This window comes from Silurus aristotelis, assembly GCF_946808225.1.
Source record: "Silurus aristotelis genome assembly, chromosome: 3".
Lineage (NCBI taxonomy): Eukaryota > Metazoa > Chordata > Actinopteri > Siluriformes > Siluridae > Silurus > Silurus aristotelis.
The window spans coordinates 13,025,563-13,048,224 of NC_139576.1; the positions used below are offsets into that span (position 1 = coordinate 13,025,563).

Genomic DNA, 22,662 nt, shown 5'->3' on the forward strand with positions numbered 1-22,662 from the left:
TGTGATGGGACACGGGCTAGCAGGCTGTCATTCTCAGCTGCCGAGTTGCATCACTAGCAGGATTTCAGGCTGTTCTACTGAAAAAAAGAATTGTCGTCGTCGTGTGCGATTAGACGGAGGCATTTACCAAGTCCCAGATCGCAAACAAATTGCAAACCTCATATGCTTTTCTCCAGTGTTCCATTGCTGTGTATTTAAGTTACAATCAGCATATCACCCAGTTGTTAGATCTGTCAAAACCATGCAGACGTTATCCAGCTATAGTAAATCAAAATTCAACCAAAGCTGTGATTTTGAAAATGTAAAATGCTGTACAAGCAAACATTTGACAGATTACAGAGTCTTTGCCTTGTGAGTGCTTTAATTTGTCTAGTTAGGGGAATAAACTTTAGCGCTCTTTGCAGGCCTGAAGAGTGCCTTGTCAGCCCTGTATGCGCTAATATAGTTATTAAAAAGAGACAGCTGTCTTGTTCACCCATGGAGAAATAGCGTTGTTCCCTTTGCCCCAGCACTGTGTTCAAGAGTAACAGGCTGTGACTTGGACAATGAGCCATTGATGATTCTATATCATAGAGTGTCTCCTGCGTGAGACTCCTGCAGGGCGACGTGAGGCTCAATCACGTCTCCTGCGTGAGACTCCTGCAGGGCAACGTGAGGCTCAATTGAGCAGATAGTGAGGTTGATGATTAGCGCTAAAACAGCATACATAATCAGCGCGTGTGAGGAACAGCTACCTGTGTAACATCACAGAAAAAAGTTCAGGAAAAAAGTTCATTAAGAAGCAATTTTTCATAAAAGAACGGAGTCGGTTAATTTGACTGTGCTGTTGAGCTGGCCTTCGATTCAGCACATAGGAGTGTTCAGTCATAGGAGTGGGAGGGGAGACAGCCGTCTGCCTGTGATTCTGCTCAAAAGCAGTCAAGACACAACATGACAGCTCAACACATCATGTTCGCTGACTCAGCTCTCCGTGTGGAAAAGTATAACGGAGTGATGAGGACACATTACACATCTGAAAAGGGTGGGTCAAATTGGCAGACGTATCAATACCGTGATGAATGATTTCACAGTACATTGAGTTGTTTGTCAATACAATATAAGGACAAAATTTATTGAGACACCTGACTTTTCCAGCCATATGTGGTTCTTCAGTGAAGTTCGAGGCACACAAAAGTGTAGTATGTCTTTGGATGTCTTAGCATTATGGTTTTTTTTCCTTCACATAAACTAGGAGACCCAAACCTGCTTTAGCATCACAAAGTCCCTGTACACAAAAGCAGCTCAGTGAAGATATGGCTTTCCTTTACTAACGCCCTTGTAGCTGAACGGGCACAAATCTCCACAACCACACTATTAAATCCAGTGGATCTTCTTCCCAAAAGAGTGGAGGTTATTACAATAATAGAAAATGTGGAACGGGATGTTCAAAAAGCAAATGCATGTAATCTTATGGTCATGTGTCAAACTTTTAACAAATAGCGTTTAGACATTAGACAACATTTGACTTTTATTAATGTTATTAGTGTTTATTAGTGCTCTTATAATTTCTGAAAACACTTGATTAAAGGCTCACTGCAGAACGAATCTTAATTCTTCTGGTAAAATCTTTGACACTTCTTTGATTACATCCATGCCCATAACAGGGATTGCATTTCAGTGTGGCATGACTACAACACATTAATGCGAAATACAATGCAACAGAAAATTTGCCTTTTGACACAAAGTGAGCATTTGTTTAAAAAACCTGACACCTCTCTACTTCCCTGTCTACTTGTGCAAAATAAAACCAGAGCGGGGCACCAGTGGGGTTACGTTGTGTTGTGTTTGTTAGTCCTCCACCATCAGTGCTAACAGTGGCAATGACAACACGTGGGCAGAAAATATTTTTATATAGACATCAATTGATGCTTTTCATTGGTAAGAAGGTTATTTCTACTTAGTAAATTATTTTATTTAGTTAATGTGCAAGTTGTATGCTTTTTTTTTTTTTATTATTTTTTTTTTATTTATGAAGCATCTTTGAAATCTCGAGTGATGCAAAAGCACTTACCATATCATCAAAGTTCAAATTCTGAAGAAGCCACAAACGTTCATGACCAGGAGAAGCAAAACAGACATCCTGCATGAACACTGCATCTTTACTTCCATACATGTTGTTCTTGTACTTCATTATAATTAAATTTACAAGTAGTATACAGTTAAGTATTGTTATATATGATATATAATAGTTTTGTGTGTGTGTGTATATATATAAAGTTAACAGTGTTACTCCAAGTACGTATTTGTAGCCCTTCTCTTTTTTTTGCTGTTGGGTGGGACAGCTGACTGGCTCACGATGTGATTAATTCACTTCAATTCCTTTTTATTTGTATAGTGTTTTTTTTTTAAACAATGGACCTTGTCTTAAAGAAGCTTTGCACAGATCACGTGGTGGGAAAGTAGGAATCAGATTGTTCTTTATAAGTGTATGTTTGTCCCTAACATCATTTTTAAAATCATTTACGGTAATCCAATTGCGCATAGAGTGCGTTGACTATGAATTATGGGTTGGAGGGGTGACATGCTCCCTTGATCATCACACTCACCCTCTCCAATCATGGGCATCTGTATGGAGAAGGGGTCGAAAATTTTTTTTCTCTAAATGTGTTACACTGCGCCATGACACAGTTTAAAAAGATGCAGTTGGCTGCGTCAGAGGAAGATTGTGTGAATAATTAATTTTTTTTTTACTTACTCAATGTATGTGTTGGTCTGTCTGTTTGTGTACAGCATGAAAAAAGACTAGTGTTGGGTGTAATAAGCATATGCTGACGTGTGTGTGTGTGTGAGGGAAAGAAGGGTTGGAGGCTTTTAGTCTATTCCAAGAGAATGGCCACTTTCAGTCTGTTCCAAGGCGGCACATTAATGCATGTGCATATTTCGTAGTAATTAATTCACTGGCTGTTCAGATGATTTGCAAGCAACATTTACTCCATCTACATTACTCTTACATCTACACCTACACACAGACACACACACACACACGCAATCGTACTGCACAGGCACATGCACTGAGTCACAGATCCGTGCCAGATGGGACTTGGTAGCAGATGGCCTCTCCTTTTTCGTTCTTACAGATTGGACAATGACATCCGAAGCATCACTCCCTAACTGTTTCTTCACCTCCAACTGTTTCACATTTTTCCTTCTTTATCCTGCCAAGCTGCCAGTATGCAGACATGGCCCGAGAGCACCTCTCTCAACACCCAACAGAGCCACAAACAGCTGAGGCATAAGCAGGCTTTCTCTGCCATCCTTGTTCTTTGGGAGCAGATGTTTTCAGCATTAACTTGAAAGTCGCGCTAATCTCGCAGTTTGCGTCGTACCTTTCGCAGATGAGAGCTCATCCTCCTTGTGTGCTTAGAGGAAAATTGCTCTTTTATCATGTGCTCATTGGGTTGTCCGAAATTTTGTTCGGTGCTAATTCGGATGTGACGGAATAATTAGTTCTGCTAAATTCCAGGCTGTGTTTTGACAGCACGATCAAAAGCACTTTCGTTCATTAATTTGCATGAAGCATTTGTTTGTATTCTGATTATAACCTGCTTGCTCCACGTCGTTACAAGTAGACCACACACACACGTACACACATACGCTGTATGGAGTGTTGTGAGTGCTTGTAAAAGCTGTAGTGCGTCTGTCTGCTGAGGGCCACTAATAGGCCTTGTTGAAGTGGGGTAGGTCAAACACTGCCTGTAGACACTCAGACACACACAGACTAAAAGAGCTTCATCAAACATAAGTGGACTGAACAGCTTGACATCTCATTGCACAGCAGATGCTTTTGGGAACATGTATAGGAAATGGAGTCACGCTGTGGTATTTTGTTCTTCACTAAGTGTTTTCTCCCTTCTTGTTTCCTTCATTCCAGCAGGCACAAGTACAGCCCAGAGGCAAGTGTCGGTGCAGCCCGGGCCTCTGGTGCGAACCGAGGGTTCCCACGTGACCATCTGGTGTAACGTGACTGGCTACAGAGAGGGAGTGGAGCAGGACTTTGAGTGGTCGATGTACCTCGATACAGCTCCTGATCGAGAGATCCGCATCGTTAGCACAGCCCAGGCCAACTACGCCTACGCCGTCTATGCCCAGCGCGTCAACGCCAAAGAGATCTACGTAGAGAGACTGAGTGGAGACTCCGCCCTTCTGCACATCACCAAGCTGCAGGCCAAGGACCAGGGCATATTTGAGTGCTACACACCTAACACAGATGGCCAGTACCTCGGCACTTACAGCGCTCGAACCAACCTTACTGGTAAGTCTTCCATAGGGTTTGTTTAGTCAGGTGGGTCGACCTAAAAATTAAGCATCTCAGAGCAGTACCCCAAGCCTCCAGTGCAGACCAGTTACAGTAACACAGTGATCTAACTCAACTGAATCAATATAAATCGATCTGAACATGTTTTGTGTTCTGACTTGTGTAAAATGAGCCAATGGACAGAGCTGTAGCCGTTTTAGAAATGCCATATGTAATGTAAACCCTAGATACTAGACACAAAACATATTTGATCTAGTTGTTTAAGTAGACTATGGTTAAAGGTTTGTGGACACTCAACAATCAAGCCCAAACGTGTGTGCTGTACAAGCTATTCTACTCTTATTCCCTGTTTGCCGTTAACCTACACTCTCCTGCAAAGTCTTTCTGCCGGATTTTGGAGTGTGGCTGTGGGAAATTGCGAGATCAGGACCTTGTGCAAGAGACTTTTTAAACTTTCCAAATTATATCTTCATGGAGCTTGTTGTCAACCTAATTGTCTGGTGTCCACATACTTTTGGCCATATTGTGCAATTCTCTCACGTCAGTATTCTTCAATCTCAGCTGGTTTTCATGATTACTGTGCACAGGAGGTCCTTATGCCTTGTGTTCATTGCCGTGTTTCGGACCAATGAATACAAATGTTTTGCACACGCATTTTTTTTGTTGATTTTGTTGTTTTTTCCTTTGTGGTTTATTTACTTTTGTGTTGCATAGAACTAATCCCAATGTCGAACAATGCAAAAGTATCAGTTTTGTGCTGATTGATTTATTCCCTTTTGACTCTACACTTGGTGGTCAGATGTGAACACAGCACTCACACTGCAAACAAAGTAATCGATCTGAGAGTGGCTGAGAGACGTGACCTCAGTGTGCCTCTAAGCAATCTGGATTGTGGTTTGATTGCAGTGAGAATGCAGTGCCACTCTGATTCAACCCCACTGCAGAGAGTGAACCAAACATACTGTTTGTTTGAAGTGCGAGCAGCAATTTTGAAAAACAAGCTGCTAATCTGATACACGGCATGACATAATGAGGGCCAGAGGACAGAGATTAAGTGCTATAGAAGTAAACCATTTTCTGGATATTTGAGCCATAGAAAAGGGAAAGAAGGGTGGATAAATGATTTATATTCCATTTTAGTATTGTGTCGTCTTCATCTTTTTCTCCCGTTAGGCGTCACCACAGCAGATCATTTGTCTCCACACTACTCTGTCCTCTACATCTGCCTCTTTTAAAACAACTACCTGCATATCTTCCCTCAACACATCCATAAACCTCCTGCTTTATCTTCCTTTTTTCCTCCTTTCTAGTGGCTCCATCCTCAGAATTCTCTTACAATTTCAGTATTATATGTAATATTTGTATTTCATATGAAGCACAATTTCAGTGTTCTCCACATGGGATTAATTTCATTATGCTTGTTTTTCATAATTCTCAGCTTTAAACAAAGCATTAGAATTTCAGCCTCGCCCTCATCCAAGCATTCTCCAAAAAATACGTTTGTTTTTTTGGACCGTTTAAATATGCGCATAGCGAAACTAAATCAAACCAAACCAAATCAGCCAGGTATGCATTCCTGTCAACATCTTTGCACTGCATCTTTCGATATGATCGCGACATTATTAGAATCCTGAAACACGGCCCCATAGCTTTTTTTTGTTTGTTTTTTTATGCAGATCATGTTTTCTTTTCAGCTCAGCCTAAGATCTTCTGTATCACTATCTTCTTCTTCTTCTTTCGGCTTCTCCCATTAGGGGTCGCCACAGCGGATCATCTGTCTCCATACTCCTCTGTCCTGTACATCTGCCTCTTTCAACCCAAATACCTGCATGTCTTCCCTCACCACATCCATTAACCTCCTCCTTGGCCTTCCTCTTTGCCTTCTTCCTGTTGGCTCTATCCTCAGCATTCTCCTACCGATATACCTCATGCCCCTCCTCTGCATGTCCAAACCATCTTAATCTCGCCTCCCTCACCATGTTTCTAAAACATCCTACATGCGCTGTCCCTCTAATAAACTAATTTCTAATCCTGTCCATCGTCGTCACTCCCAACGAAAACCTCGGCATCTTCAGCTCTGCTACCTCCAGCTTTACCTCCTGTCTTTTACTCAATGCCACTGTCTCTAAACCATACAACATAGCAGGTCCCACCACAGTCCTATAAACTTTCCCTTTCACTCTTGTAGATACTCTTCTATCACAAATCACTCCTGTCACTCTTCTCCACCCACTCCACCCTGCCTGCACTCTTTTCTTCACTTTTCTAACACACTCTCCATTACTTTGCACTGTTGACCACAGGTACCTGAACTCCTCCACCTTCTCAACCTCCTCTCCCTGCAACCACACAACTTCACTGCCCTCCCTCTAATTTACACACATGTACTCTCTTACTCCTACTGACTTTCATTCCTCTTTTCTCCAGCATGTACCTCCACCTCTCCAGGCTCTTTTCAACCTGCTCCCTACTCTCACCACAAATCACAATATCATCCACAAACATCACAGTCCACGGAGACTCCTGTCTGACCTCGTCCGTCAACCTGTCCATCACCACTGCAAACAGGAAAGGGCTCACAGCCGATCCTTGATGCAGTCCAACCTCCACCTTGAACCAGTCTGTTGTCGTTCCTACTGCACACTTCACTGCTGTCACACTGTCCTCATACGTGTCCTGCACCACCATCACATACTTCTCTGACACACCTGACTTCCTCATACAATACCACAATTCCTCTCTCGGCACCCTGTCACCCTATACGCTTTCTCTAAATCCAAAAAACACAATGCATCTCCTTCTGACCTTCTCTATACTTCATCAACATTTTCAAAACAATCTTCTGTATCACTACACAATTCAAAAAATTTGCTCTGCGGCGAGCTCAAGCACTTATCTATCAGCCATGCTAATGGCACCATGTTAATTGGTGAAGTCTTAATGCCTGAGTGGATTTATCAGTATCATCAGTCATTTGCTGGGTGTGTAATGGAGTAGGTACCTGACAGAATGCCAGTCCATCTGCGTGCCAGCCCACCCTATCATTATCCCGGACACAGACCTGTTCTACTGGTCTGCTGTCTAAAGCCATTATACACCTATCATTAGCCTTTTAATCCAAATCATTATGAACAACCCCCTCCAAATCATACACTCTCTTCTCACTTTCTCGGATGCATCACAGCTGAGAGGACTGGCAGACAGGAATGTTAAGCTGCTTGTAGTTTTCTTGGAAAGACGCTTTAGTGTGAGAATTTTATATTTTATTTGATACTTGTGTTTGTCTAAATCAGGGCTGAGAATGGCTTTAGTTTGTTTAATTGTTCTGTGCTCATCACTAGGATTAAAAAAAAAAAGACCCACATTTATGTATTCTAGCCATCAGTAAGATAACAAGGTCACCTTGGAAAAACAGCAGCCGTTGTACTTTATACCACAAACCTTTTCCACGGGTTATATTATTGCGCTTGTTCTAATACACTGTTGTTGCTCTAGCAACAGCTCATCGAAAGGGACTTGTAAATTCTATGCCTATAATAATAAATTTTTATTTTTTATTATCTATTTAAGTAAAAATAGATAAAGCTCCTGTTCAAAGCTGCTGTGAGAAGAAGCAAATGATAACAGAATCTAACTTATTTAAAATATATTGCTATTGAATGTAACTTTCAGTATTACTTATTTGTGCTCATTCGGCCACAAAGATGTAAGGAAAGTCAGGTACTGATGGCCTTGCTGAGAAGGCCTGGGGTATAAGCTAACATTCCAATTCATTCCAAAGGCTCTCTACAGCAAGCTCACTCAAGATCTTCTATCAAGAAGCATATCTTCATGGAGCTTGCTTTGTCAGGGTTTCCATGGTGTCTGAAAAATCTAAAATATTAAAAATATAAATTCAGGCCTTAAAAAGTCTCATATTCGCTGTTCTAGGTCTTAAATAGTTTTAAACAGATCTTAATTTTCCAATGTGAGTGTAACACTGACAATAATTAATCATTTGAATTGAAATATTGCACTTTGGGCGGTTTTTCAATTAAGTTTTTTTTTCTTTCCGTGGTGGTGTAGTTTCACTTTACAGTTTACTTTCGCTAGTCCAAATATAATTGGCTGTATTATCACTACAAATGAGACCAACATGCAACAGCCAATCAGCTTAATCTGTTATTGGTGCAAATCTCTTGGATTGTACCACAGACATAAAACAGATTTTTTCCTCTATGGCGAAGTGCAAGTTTAGCGATACTTGGCTTGAAAAAAAAAAGGAATTTAGGGTGTATTTGTTGAAGTATTTGTGTGTGTGCGTTTTGCTTGTTGTGATCTAGCACTTAAATTTTTTTCAAAATTTTCTCAAAAAGATCTTGTAGTCCTTGATATCAATCAAATCGATTGTGTATGTGTATCTACTTATTTATTAATTTGTGTGTGTGTGTGTGTGTGTGTGTGTGTGTGTGTGTGTGTGTGTGTGTGTGTGTGTCAGTGTCAGTGTCAGTGTCCTGACTCATGACTGATGTGTGTTGGAGAGTTGCAGAACACACACAGAGAGCCACCTGTTTAATGGCCGCATTCATCTCTGCCCCCTTCTACATCCATTCTGCTGCTAGACACCTCATAATAAATCTCTCTGTGACATTGTCACACTTCTGAACAGTTCCTGCTCACATCTGTTCTGCAAAACAAAGTTCTACGTTGACTCATTAGCAATCCAGACAGAGGCGCTTTAGTCACCAAGCGACAGAACTCAGTACAGTCCCCAGACTTTACTCACACACATTAGACATCATGAAAGACAAGTTTGAATTGTATCACTGGAGCCGATAGCATCCATTACAAAGGGATCTTTTCTGTCATTTTGACAGCAGTGACATCAGAACAATGCAATCCATCTGAAGGACAGCGTCTGAGGGATTAAAAGCAACACCCTGATGATTCTTTCACATGCCATTACAGGAGTTTAAAAAGTTTAAAAAGGTCATCAGATACTGTTCAGATATGGGGGGTTTTTGTATTCAAATCACAACTTTGAATCTTGATGATACATCAGTTGTTCTTGGTCAGGATCCCATGAGAGACAAATGGGCCATGCTCTATGGGTGTGAAAGATTTTGTATACTATATCCCATGCCAATCATACCAACACTAAAGAGTCATGGGCATCTGTGATGCCATATATGCATAAGAAAGTGGAGAGCTTGCTCTTCTTGTGTTACATTGCATTATGACCCAGCACGAGCCGCATTTCGAAAAGATGAGGTTGATTGTCACTTCGCACAATTTGGTAGCTCCCGTGTGAAATGAGAGCTCGATGCTGAGGGGTTCTGGCCAAGATCTTAGAGAGAAAATAGGGTAAAAAAGAAATGGCCTATTTAGACTGGAGATTTTCTCGACAAAAATAAAACTTCACATGTGGGTGTATGGTATCCGAACTTCCTTTTATGTCATTTTTATTATGATTTTTAGTTCTGATACTATTTGTGCAAACCATTCAATTGAGCTTTAGGTCATGTTGTTGACTTGTGCGAGTTTCTTTTTAAATCGAAGTGAAGTCATTTTATATTTCCACATGCAAGAACAAAACATATTTGTGTGTGTGTGTACTTGCATTTTTGTTTGTCCATCTCATTTTAACCAGCCCAAACGAACTATAATCTAAACAGGGAGCGAAGGGTCACAGAATCCCAGGAAAATCCATGCGCATTTTGTACAATCTGTTAAACCGACATGTCACTGTTGGCATTTAATTTGATAGAAACCAGTCCAGGCCATGAGTGTGCTGGAGTGTAAACATTAGTAACGGTCGAGGCTGTGCATATGTGAAATATTAATACGCAGGCCAGGTCTTTTTGGGAAGCAAAGGTTGCACTGAATGAAGTCGATATTTTTAGCAATGTTAGTGGTGAGAGACCATCTGCTCCTGTGGTTCTAACTTCTTAACCCACTTATCATAGCCTTCTCATGCCCACTCCTCAAACACACACTCACTGAAATGCTCAGTCACACATTGTGCACTTTGTTCCCTGTTAATGTTCTGTTTATCATTTGTACTTTATCTGATCCAACTTCACTGATGGGAGGGTGCAATTTAGCCGAACTATAGATTTCTTTTATATATATATATATATATATATATATATATATATATATATATATATATATATATATATATATATATATATATATATATATAATATATAATGTGTGTATGTTAAGTAAAATTAAGGAATTAAAATTGTCATTTGAATATTTTTTCCTTTAAACAGTGAAGCTTGTCATGAGCACCAACAAGGTTGAGTCAAAGCTTAATCAGGTTCTGCTGTATTCTTTTCAACCACATGAGTCAATTCTCAATTCGGTCAGTTAAAGAGCTGATGGTGTGAAACCATAAACCAGTGATGTCAGACACTTAAGGGTGTAATCAGAACATCTCCGGTAATTCAGGTTATTGTCCTGACCAGTAGTAAAAGGAGATGTGAATGCTGCAGGGGGTTTCATAAATGATTCTCAAACAAAAATGAAAGGTGCATATTAATGCGAATGCTTCCTAAAATCTTGCTTTTGTTCAAAACTGTTTAGTACCTAAAATTAGCGCTAACTGTTCTGACGTCTGTTAGTTTTAAACCGTGCATTAGGAAACCTCTGTTTTGTTTACCCTTCCTGACATTAAAAAAAAAATAATAATAATAAAAAATAGATATGAACCATGTGGGAGGCATTAAAAGTGAATGAACATAAAAAACAGCCTATTTTCTGGCAGTTTTTGTAGCCTAATTAAACACTAATTAGGTTATCACGAAACTCGCTTTTTAACTCGCTTTTATATGACTTTAAACAATAAAAACATCTTGATGTGTTGACAAATCTGTAGCCTGACTGCCTGGTACAAGCAGATTAGGTGCCCATGCTTTTAGTTTATTATTCACAGTTCTACTAAATAGTTAGATAATGAGCTTTTGAGAAGGCAGTAAGCAGCCTTTTTCCTCCTATTGTCTGACCCGAGAAACAAAATGAAACCCAACCCTATTGACTACACCAAGCAATTAGTAATTTTACATTTTAATGTATATTCAAACATAACATTGTAGTTACTGCACTACATACACCGATCAGGCATAACTCTATGACCACTAAGAGGTGACGTGACTAACACTGATTATTTTTTCATCATGACACCTGTTAGTGGGTGGATATATTAAGCAGCAAGTGAACATTTTTTCCTCAAAGTTGACGTGTTAGAAGCAGGGAAAACGGGCAAGCGTAAGGATTTGAGCGAATTTGACAAGATCGAAATTTTAGATTTCTAGACAACTTGGTCAGAACATCTCCAAAACTACAGCTCTTGTGGGATGTTCCCGGTCTGCAGTGGTCAGTATCTATCAAAAGTGGTCCAAGGAAGGAACAGTGGTGAACCGGTGACAGGGTCATGGGCAGCCAAGGATCATCGGGAGCGAAGGCTGGTCCATGTGGTCCGATCCAACAGACTGGGCCAGAACTGTTTTGGCAGCAAAAGGGGGACCAACACAATATTAGGCAGGTGGTCATAATGTTATGCCCTGTAAAAAAATATTTTATACCAGCTGATACCCAGGGATTTGCACAGCAGATGCTCATCATAATTTAATACTACTAATACAAAAATCTGGGTTGTTCTTTAACAGAGTAAAACCTTTAATTGGTGCTGCTGCTTTTTTTTTTTTTTGTTAGGAGGCATTTATTTAACATTTCTGGAAGGACTTTCGGTTGTAAGTGCCTTCTTACAGTCACAGTGCTTTGTGAGGTGAAACAGGAGTTTACACTTTGACAAGCTTGAAAACGAGGCTGGTGGGAGAATCTGTTGATCACAGCTTATAATTACAAACAAACCTGCCTCAGACACTCTACAACATAAAATTTAACTAAAAACTATGCAATGTGTCATTCATTAATGTATTTAGCCCATGATATAATCGTAAGCAAATTGTTATGGTAAAAGCAGAATTATACGCTCCAGCTGGTGCTGTTATATGAAAATAATGCACTTCGGGGGAGCATCTTTACAATGTGATATTTTTGTCTAACAGCACAGACTGGAGTCGGTTATTCTTTAGTTGTGAACAAGACAGCGGGCCGTGAAATGGAAACAGTGAAGATCCTGTGCAAAATTCAAAAGCATTGAAGACGCAACTCTGCTAACCATATGTGGTGAAAATAAGGACATGGGCATCTGATGCATTATCAGGAGGGGATGAGGACCACGGATGCCCTGAATCTTCTTGTCCTATATTCAGTATTTTCACTAGCCAGCATTAATGTTGTGTTTTTCATGACATTAGTCTGCATATTTCCCAGCAGACTAATAAATTTATGACTTGTACTCTGTATAATTTATGCATCTGTAACAATATACAGTATATGCAAAATACGCTTTACATGGGTTGGAGTGGAAGATCTTAAATGGCCTGCTATAGCGCTCTGATCTCAACCCTATTCATTACTTTATGGATAAAATGGAACACTGCACCCCAGGCCTCCTCACCCTACATCAATACTTGACTTTACTAACACCCTTGTCACTGAATAAACACAAATCATGCACAAGCACACTTCAAAATCTAATGGAACATCTTCCCAGGTTAAGTGTTCACAAATGTTTCTCCATATAATATATGTTCTCATCACATAAATGGGTAAAGCTTGGAAACCTGGAAACCGCCATTTGCTATTTTTAAGCATTAGAAAGCTGTTGATGGAATGGTTATATATCCACCGGTTTCCAGAGGCTCCAATCTATAGCCCAGGGACTGTGGTTGAGTAGCACCAGAGTGGGATGACGTGAAATGATTGAAGCTATCAGATCTTTACTGCAGTGCTCAGGATAAAAATGTCTCTAACTTTAAACCACATGCATATTTGGCATCAGATGAAAAGAGCAATGCATTACGGAGATAAACCATTTTGTTAAGTGACAGAAATGACTACACCATCTGCTTCAACAAGGACCATCGATGCATGGAACAGCCTGTTTATCTCCAAGGAAGTGTGGTGCGGCTGTGGAATCTCAAACAGTCGATTGGATCTGTCTTTTTTTGTTGTTTTTTGCACTGTCCCTGGTGCTGTGGTGCTAAACAGAATGAGAGGATTTGGAGTAAAGTTTGTTGGGGATTGATTTGTTGCGTTGCATGTGTTTAGAACACTTCATTGTGTTGAGCTCTTGAGGAACAGAGGGTGTGATGTACTGCACATTTCACTGAAGTCTCTTGCGTTAGCCTGCTCTAATAAGATATCGATCCAGTGTGTGTGTGAGTGAGTTTGCCTGTTTGTGTTTTTTTGTGTATTGAGCTTTTTTTTTTACTCTTCTTTTTTGATGCTTTGGCGTTTTGATGAGAGCGTGGGCATGTTTGTGTTTCCACCATGGAGTTGTGACAGTGTGAGAACCTCCACTGAGTAAATACAGGCTCTCAGGACGAACTGTTTTGACATGTCCTTGTTTTAGCAGCCCACATCAACTCTTTTCACCGGTCCTAAAACCGGTCCACACGCTTTCTTCTCCCTGTCTGACAGGATGACCAAGTGCAGGAGAAGCAGCAGACGTTTTAGTGAGCAGAGCAGTGCTGCGTGTACGAGGCTGCACTCTGACTTTTTCTTACTGTGCATTCTTTTGAAGTTTTCCACTGCACACTGTTGATCTCCTCTTATCTGCTCCCACTAAAGACCAGATTAGCTCTTTCCTCTTTTCCGGCCTGTTTAACGGCACGCAAAACAGCTTCACCCCATTCGGAGAAGGGAAGTATGCTAGATGGAGTAGCTAAATGCAACGGCAATAAAAGCTGAAAGCATACGAGTGAGGCAGAGTATCTGTTGGATCAGCTTACCATGATTTTGTTTTATATTTAAAGAGAGTGGCGGGTTTAAAAAAAAAAAAAAAAAAAAACACTCAGATAAGAGCGGAACGCACATGATTATCATCTCTCTTTACCCGGCCAGCTGAAAAACACATTCGGGGGATTCAGAGAAACAGGAGAAATACGCACACACAACGGCTAAGTGAATTGTGGTTGAATCGGATTGGGTGTAGTGTGTCCTCAGCGGTGTGGAAGTGATCATTACCAATGAGGGGGAAATCCAGATCCTGACTTCCTGCTGCTTTCTTGTTCTAACAGCACATTAGTTTGCTCAAACTTGATACACCTGACACACACACACACACACACACACACACACACACACACACACACACACACACACACCTTCTTTGGATCAGTCCTCAAACTGCTAGAGATTAGACTCACACATGACATCACATTCACACGGTCATCAATACTAACGCAATGCATCTTTTTTCTTTTTTTTCTTTTCCTTTCCTTCATCTATTCTTATTCTTTTTTTTTTCTCCCCTTCCTTCATTTTTTCATTCTTATAGTCTTTTCTTCTTCCTTTTCTCTTTCTTTTCTTGATATTTTTCACCTACATTTCTCATCATTTTTTTTTTTTTTATTCATTCGCTTTCTTGCCTCCTTAATGCTATTTTCTTTTTTTTTTTCATTTCTTTTTTCTTTTCTTTCTCCTTCACCATGCTTATGGCTTTGTGATTCAGTGGGAAAGGCATAATATTTTCTGGAGGTCTGTGTTTTTTTTCCTGTCCGTCCAAATACTCTCACTATATATCAAGAATGCATAGTGGAATGTTTGTAGGATTTATATAGAATTATCATTGTAAGCAACAGTTGAGCTAAATAGCTATTGGAGTTGATCCAAGCAGGGTTACGTTTGTCTGAAATGTCAGAAATACTACTTCTTCAATTGCATCCTCGCTGTTTCAAGTATATTTGAAGGCATACATTTTCTATATTTCTGGCATACAAATGAATGACAAGACTGGTGGGTGGAGGCTTGTGTTTCATCTGTTCTTTTTTCTTCTTCTATTTTGCCTCTCTTTCTGTCTCTCTTTTTACCTCGCTGTGTCCTTGGTTAATCAGTAGTAGTGTACCCTTGAAACACAGCCCGTGATAAAGCACTGCCGTGCTTTTGATCATTAATGATCCTAAAGCTTTAGGATCTAACAGTCAGAGCCCAACATGTCCCATGTCTGTCTGTGTTCTTGGTAAGTGTATGGAATGGCAGCAGTGATAGTAGTAGTAATATGTAACCAGGGTCATTGCTACGGTTTATTCGCCCTTTCTGTTTCCAGTTGTGTAGGAGGAGACCTGGAGCTCAGAGTGTCTTCCTACACATCGGCCTACCTGCACAGAGCTGTCAATGCCTGTGGCTCATCGTTTCAGCTACTCACTAACGTCAGCAACATCATCATTATCTGTCTCTGCATCAGCATATGTTATGAGCACACAATTTAATTAAATACTAAAAGGGCACTGCTCCCTACTTTCACTGTAGTTATTCTACTAGGACCTTGTATAGAGACAAAGTATTGGGACACTACTTTGGGACTGACTTTCCCAGCCATACGTGGTTCCTCCCCAAACTGTTACCACCCAATTGGACGCACACAATTGTGTAGAATGTGTTTGGATGCGGTAATATTGCATTTTCCCTTCACTTAAACTAAAAGACTCAAACCTGTTCTAGCATGATAATGCTCCTGTGGACAAAGATATGGCTCCATCAAGATATGGTTGTCATGGTTTGGAGTGGAAGATCACATGTTTTTTTTGCAAACAGAGCTCTGACCTTAAACCTATTGAACCTCAGTGCCACCCCAAGCCTTCTAACCTACTCTTTACTAATGCCTTTGTGGGTGAATGAGCACAAATCTTCACAAGCACACTCCAAAATCTTCCAAGAAAAGTGAAGGTTATAATAATAGCAAAATGGGTACTCAATGTGGAATAGAATGTCTAAAAAGCCGACACAAATTTTGTGATCAAGAAAGGAAGAAAAAGGTGCTTTTTACTTGTCACTTGGACTTTACAGTGAAATCATTCTTTGCATATCCCAGTGATTTCAGGAGCTGGGGTCAGATCACAGGGTCAGCCATGATACAGCGCTCCTGGAGCACTTAGGGTTAAGGGCCTTTCTCAGGGGCCCCAAGAGTGGCAGCTTGGCGATGGACCAAGCTTTACCAGGGCTTAAACCCCCCTGACATTCCGGTCAGCAACCCAGAGCCTCAACCACTAAACTATCACTTCCCCATTTTGTTCATCTATACTGCATGAGAAGAGTTGGATTGCATTCTTATAAAATCAAATATTTTACGGATCTACTAGAGAACAAAACTCACTGTTCTTTTAGAAATCATGTTTGCATTAAACACAATATCTGTTGCTTGTGTAAAAGGGTTGTAGACTATGTTTGTAGGAAGTATAAAATGGAAAGTAGGAACAGCAGTGTGTCATTAGTTTAGGCTGGTGGTTGCTGCGTGTTAATTGAGAAGACTGACAGTTTGATTAGCTGTGTGCCTGAGGCGTCCTTGATCTCGCCTTACTGCAGAGCAGAGTGTGTCACATTTTATATACGTCTTGTCAATTCTTTTACTCCGAAAAAGCTTTAGTCACATTTTCCATGAATTATTACTCATGTTATTACTTCGTGTTTTTTTTTTTTCCTCCATTTCCTCTTTTGGGATTTAGTTATTACACACAGGTGGGTAGACCAATGAGTAAATTAAGAGACTTGATCATTGTCACAGTGGAACCACCAAATAAGCATCTTTTAATTTCCCACTCATGTAGAAGGCCACAGTGATGGAAGTAATGACTCTGATTGGCAGAAATGGAGTAGATCATGTGCTCGGGAAGGGTGTCTACAGAACGATTCCGCTGAGTTTAACACAAGGATATCCGAATGATGCGAGAGGTTTTTTTTTGAAGTCATTTTGGAATGATTGTTCCTCTTTCTCTTGGGCCCTTGAGCAAGGCCCTTAACCCTCTATGCTCCGGGGGTCCCTTACGAGGGAAATATCAAGGTCCGTGACGTCGGAGTGACGTGGGGCCGCCTTCCCGTGGGCTCACCACCTGCAGGAGGGACCGTAAGGGACGGTGCTGTGAGGATTGGGCAGCAGTCGAAGGCGGGGGCCTGCTTAGACTGCTGCCCCCGCGACCCGAATTACGGATAAGCGGGAGAAAATGAATGAATGATGAATGTTCCTCTTTCCCGTCACTTCTGTTCTGTCCATTCGGTCTGGCTGCATATTTCTTTCTAGTTTACGGTAACCGATTCTCCAATTTTATATTTATTTTTTTCCCTTTGCTCTTCTAAGCAGAACATAATTTTTTTCTTCCCTTTGCAAGATTCATTAATAGTTCAGATGGGGAGAGAAAGAAGGAGAGAGAGAGAGTGAAAGAGGTGACCGCATCTGCTCGTTTGGAATAATTTTGAGGTTTTGAAGTAAGACTGAAGAACTTGGGTGTGAAGTATAAGTCTATGAGTCAGCAAGTGTTTGAGTGAGTGTGTGAGGAAGGAACATAAAATGGATAAATAAATAGAGACATGTTTCAAATACATTTAGAAAGCGTTTTCATCCTTTCTGTATTTTTTATGGACCTTATTAAGACTTTTATCAACCTTATCAACTCCTTCACTATTACACCTCCTGTCCTGATCTGGTCTTCCCTAGCGGAGTGCTTGCCTGTCATGAATCTTCCCTTGGATTAACTCCAAAAGGAAAGTGATTTTTATTGCTGCTGCTCAGCCATTTCCCTGAAGATCCTCGCTGGCTGCCGGAAAGGACTCCTGGCATTAGCCGGGCTTTAAGCCTTCTCAGAAGCCTCCTCTGGGCATGACCAGATCTGTGTTAGCAGTAATTGACAGATGTTAGAGGGCAGTAATTTACTCTGAACGAGCTCCATGGCTGGCAGCTAGGAGCTGCTGCACGGTCTTGGAGGAAGCCGAGTGTACAGTGAGAAAGCCAAATGAGGTGGTACCCTGAATGATGAGTAGCTTAAGGGATTGGTGAGGCGAGAACAACACCAAAAATACAAACTTGGGACAGAGAGAAGACAGAAGTTTTTTAGGGGTGTCATCGGGACAGAACAAGAAACAACCGGATGTAAAACAACCTGTGATCCTGTGACAGGACAGCAGCCACTGTATGAACATAAATTCCTGAGAATAATCGTCAGGTTTAAGCGTTAAAGACGTGTTTTTATTTCAGGTCCTTAGAGGAAATGCATTTGAACTGTTTAGGGTTTAGTGTGTGGATTGTAGAGATGTCTGGAATAAAGCCTAGTGTTTGGGGGGAATAGCAGTGTTGTTCTCCCTTAGAGTATGTCTGTAGAGAGGAGATTGTGTATGTGTGTGTGTGTGTGTGTGTGTGTGTGTGTGTGTGTGTGTGTGTGTGTGTGTGTGTGTGTGTGTGTGTGTGTGTGTGTGTGTGTGTGTGTGTGTGAGTTTATAGGGGTTTATAGGGTTTATAGGGGGTTTGGGGCAGGTGCAGTCAGTGGGCATGTTTTTAATGAGGTTCCAGTATTATGAGCACTAAATCCTATGTACGGTACAACAAAACATCCAATTTCTTATTACGTCAACATTAATGTAGCTTTTTTGAAACCATGTAAGCACAAAATGCAACACATTAAGCTTTTTGATGCTTTCTGTGAGCATCTGGCCACTAGAAGCATGTATAGAATTCACACCTGGAATGTTTTTGGCTCACAGTGTCAGTAAAAGCAAAGCTTTCTAGAAATAGACCTATACTTCACTATGATTCTGTAACACATTTGTTTATTTCCAGGTTTGTCATTGTGTGATAGCACTTCTATTCAGCCAGTCTGATAGCACCGTCGACATTGAATCTGATTTGTAGAAAAGCCCCTACACTGGAGAAGGTGCTTAAATGGTTCCTAGAATTAAGATCCAATAGCTGAAATTGTCTGCTGGAAAAACACAGCATGTGTTTATATTCCTGTAGTGGGAAAATTGCATAGTCATATTCTGACAGAACTTTTCTGTACTGGCCCATTCTCAGAAGCAGTTATGGTCCTGAAGAGATAGAACGGACCATTAGAATTGGCGTCAGTGGATTGTAGCGGCCCAGGGTTTTTTTTCCCCTCAAGCACACTTTAACAGCAACCCCTCCTCCTGTCATCTCCGCACTGTGGTTTTTGTAGAATTACACGTGGCTATTATCCGACTCGTGATTGTATAATGTGACTGTGAGATACTGCAGGCAAAAGAGCTTCTCGTAACAAGCTCTCAGCTAATGAGTGATATTAAATAGGTTTATATTATGAGAATGTTAACAAGGTTCATCTTTACTTCGGGGAAAATGGGCCAAAGTGTTCCTTTATCACGGCACTTTTGAATTGATTAAACCACTACGCCTCAGGCGTTCATATCTCCTTTGTACTGCCTAATGAATTCAATAAATCCTCTGAAATATAAATGAAAAATAAATATATATATATATATATATATATATATATATATATATATATATATATATATATATATATATATATATATATATGAATTGATTGAGAATACATGCAGTGATTGTTTTCCCTGAGCGCACAGCAATCCAAATTACGAGTTGTTTGGATTTGCCGAGCTCTTTATTTTTCATGAATCACAGCTCAAGGTGCCCTCAGTGTTCATTTATTAGCATATGTCCCATCTGTATGCCTCTCCCAATCCGGCCATCATTTTCCATCTGCTTTGATAGCGCCTACTGTTGCTCATAATTATTCCCAGACCAGTCACCTTTTCGGACTGTTGTTCAGTGCTCACAGAAGAGTTATACAAGGGGGGGGGGAAGTAAAATAATTTAAAAAAATCATCGTGGATAAATAAGATCTGGTTTAATTTTACGAGGCACATTTATATTAATTTTTCCTCCCCAGCATTTGTTAGAACCAACAGCATGTGCGTTCTGTCATAGTCTAGTTTTTCAGTTTAAATGGCCACTAGGTTTCGGTTTGAAAACTACATAAAATGTAATGGTTCAGAACTAAAATATCTTTACCTTTAGAGCTAGTAACTTCAAAGTGAGCAAAGCTTAAAAAAATTAAGTCAAAAGTAAAAAGAACATTCACATCTATATATCCATTGTATATTTATGGGTTTGCTTCATGTGGATAATTATGCCTTTATGATTACTGAACATGAACAACAATCATTTTTGATTCCCCCCCATTTCTGTCAAGCAGCACTTTAAAATCTTTATTTAGGCTGTTTATGCTGTGATTACTTACATTACTACACACACACACACACACACACACACACACAGACAGAACACCTAGAATACCTATCTAGGGTACTTAAAATATTATTTACCTTAACGGTGTATATAAAAAAAAAAGGACATCTGTGTTTTCAAATCACATAGGACCTTAGTAAACATGAAGATTAGGCTCTGTAGTTAGTTTTATGGAAATGACTATGTTCTTGTTGAAAAGCGTATGCGTGGAAAAACTCGCATCACATCTCATTTGTAACACACACATATTTCTATAAACAATCCATTTATTCAGGCATACTGCGGGTGCAAATAAAATGTGCAGCAGCGCATGTTTAATGATTCTAAAGTTCGCCATAAGACCCTGAATCAATGTTCAACGATCCCCAGCTTATTAAAATACGTTAACTCTCGCGCCACCTCTATAAAAAAGTTAATCACTCCTCGCATTATTTGAAATGGAAAAATTCTGATTTATGTCGAGTATAATTTGTTTAAAATATATGGAGGAATTAAAAGGTGAAATAAGAATCGGTCAGCTTTGAAGTCCAAGAGCATGCGTGTGTAAATCCACAGTTAAAGAATTAAACGTCCAGGAGAGTGATCTATCTATCATTGCAAAACCCAATTGTTCTCTATTTTGCTCTGTGCTTGATGATATTGTTTCTGTATTTAGGGATTACGTGCTTTGTACTAGTATGGACATGTCCATATTCATTTTTTATAACAGATCCTGTCTATCACAGTAACAGTGTTTGAGAAGCCCCATGGTGTTTCTCCAACCCTTTCTGGTTGGTTGGTGCTCAGATGGAGAGTAAGTGAGTGAATCTATTGCCTTTGTGTGTATAGCGGTTCAGGCATATTATGCTATTACCCTTAGCCCTTGAGCTTGGCTTCTGCTCAGTTCCACTCCGTTTGTTCCTCTGTGATCCCTCAGTGCAGCTGATTGTTAATAAAACTGCTCAGTGATTATTAACACAGTGACCACAATGCCATGAAATTGTCATTTGTTACATAGAAATTACAATGTTTTCTTTTACAATCAGATTCAATATATGGCTAAAAGAATGTGGACTCCTGATCATCACACCCATATGTGTGCATTGCTCAACAACAGTTGCCACTGTTAAGTTTGAAGCATACAGTTGTCTTGAATGCCTTTGTGCGCTTGCTTCGAATGCATCAGGAGAGCTCCATGAACGCATGGTTCAGCAAAGGATGGGGGGGCGAGAACCCAAGTGGTCTGCCTAAACTCCACTGAACACTTTTGGGATGAATTGGAACGGAGACTGAGCTCCAGGCGTCCTCACCCTGCATCAATGCTTGACCTCAGTAACTCCGTTGTGGCTGAGTAAGCACAAATTGACACACAGCCACTCTCCAACATCTAGTCGAAAAGCTTCTCTGAAGAGTGGAAGTCTATAATGGGATGTTCAGCAAGCACGTAGGAATGTGATGGTCGGGTGTCTACATACGTTTGCCAATACAGTGCACTACAACTACACCTTAGCTGATGGATGGATGGATATTTAGCAATTTTTGCTTGTACTTGCAAACGTTATTTGTTGTTGTACAAATGGATTTCTGCAAAGTCCTGAGTGAATTCTCATATGCCTAAAGGGAACGTTAAAATTTTTGCTATTCTGTAAGCTAATAGTGGCTACCTACTGCAATAAATAACCATGATAACCACAATTGCTGGCCAAGAAACATGTATTTTTGAAAAATGTGTGCCTTCCGAAAATATTATTTTCAGGGCTTTTCTTTGGAGAATAAATTTAGAATCCAGAATACACAATGCCTTTTCTCTTAAATTTAGACATGTGTGCGCTGTCAAACAAAGGCATACATATTCATATAAACAGTCAGTGCACCCTCAAACACATATGCACACACACACACAAACACACACACACACACACACACACACAGAGATACATTCGCATGCATAAACATCTTTGTGTTCAGGTGGTCGGACTATAACTCTGCCCTTCCTGGGGGACATGTGTAATTGGTTAGTGGACTTGACCATCTGTGGTTGGAGAGGTTTTTGAATAAAAGAGCGTAAAAAAAGATGAGGGGGTTGAGGGGACATGAAGAACGTTGAGTAGAAGGGTGTTTGCATTACTGAGAGACTGCGGGGTAAAAGGAAAGAGTGACAGAAGGATAAGGAGTAAGAGTACTGCGATGGATTGGGTGCCAAGTCCTCGTGTGCACCTTTTATAGCATGAGCCTGATCTCCAGCATGATGCCACTCAAGCCT

General features: G+C 40.4%; 1 protein-coding gene across 2 annotated transcripts in view; it reads left to right on the top strand.

The window, feature by feature from the left end:
- igsf3 (immunoglobulin superfamily, member 3) overlaps positions 1–22,662 on the top strand; it is a 133,577-nt gene that overhangs the window by 30,264 nt on the left and 80,651 nt on the right. For both annotated transcript variants that reach the window (XM_083536962.1, XM_083536963.1), the window contains exon 3: positions 3,911–4,291. In XM_083536962.1, coding sequence (XP_083393088.1) covers positions 3,911–4,291 — 381 coding nt within the window. The remainder of the gene's footprint in view (positions 1–3,910; positions 4,292–22,662) is intronic.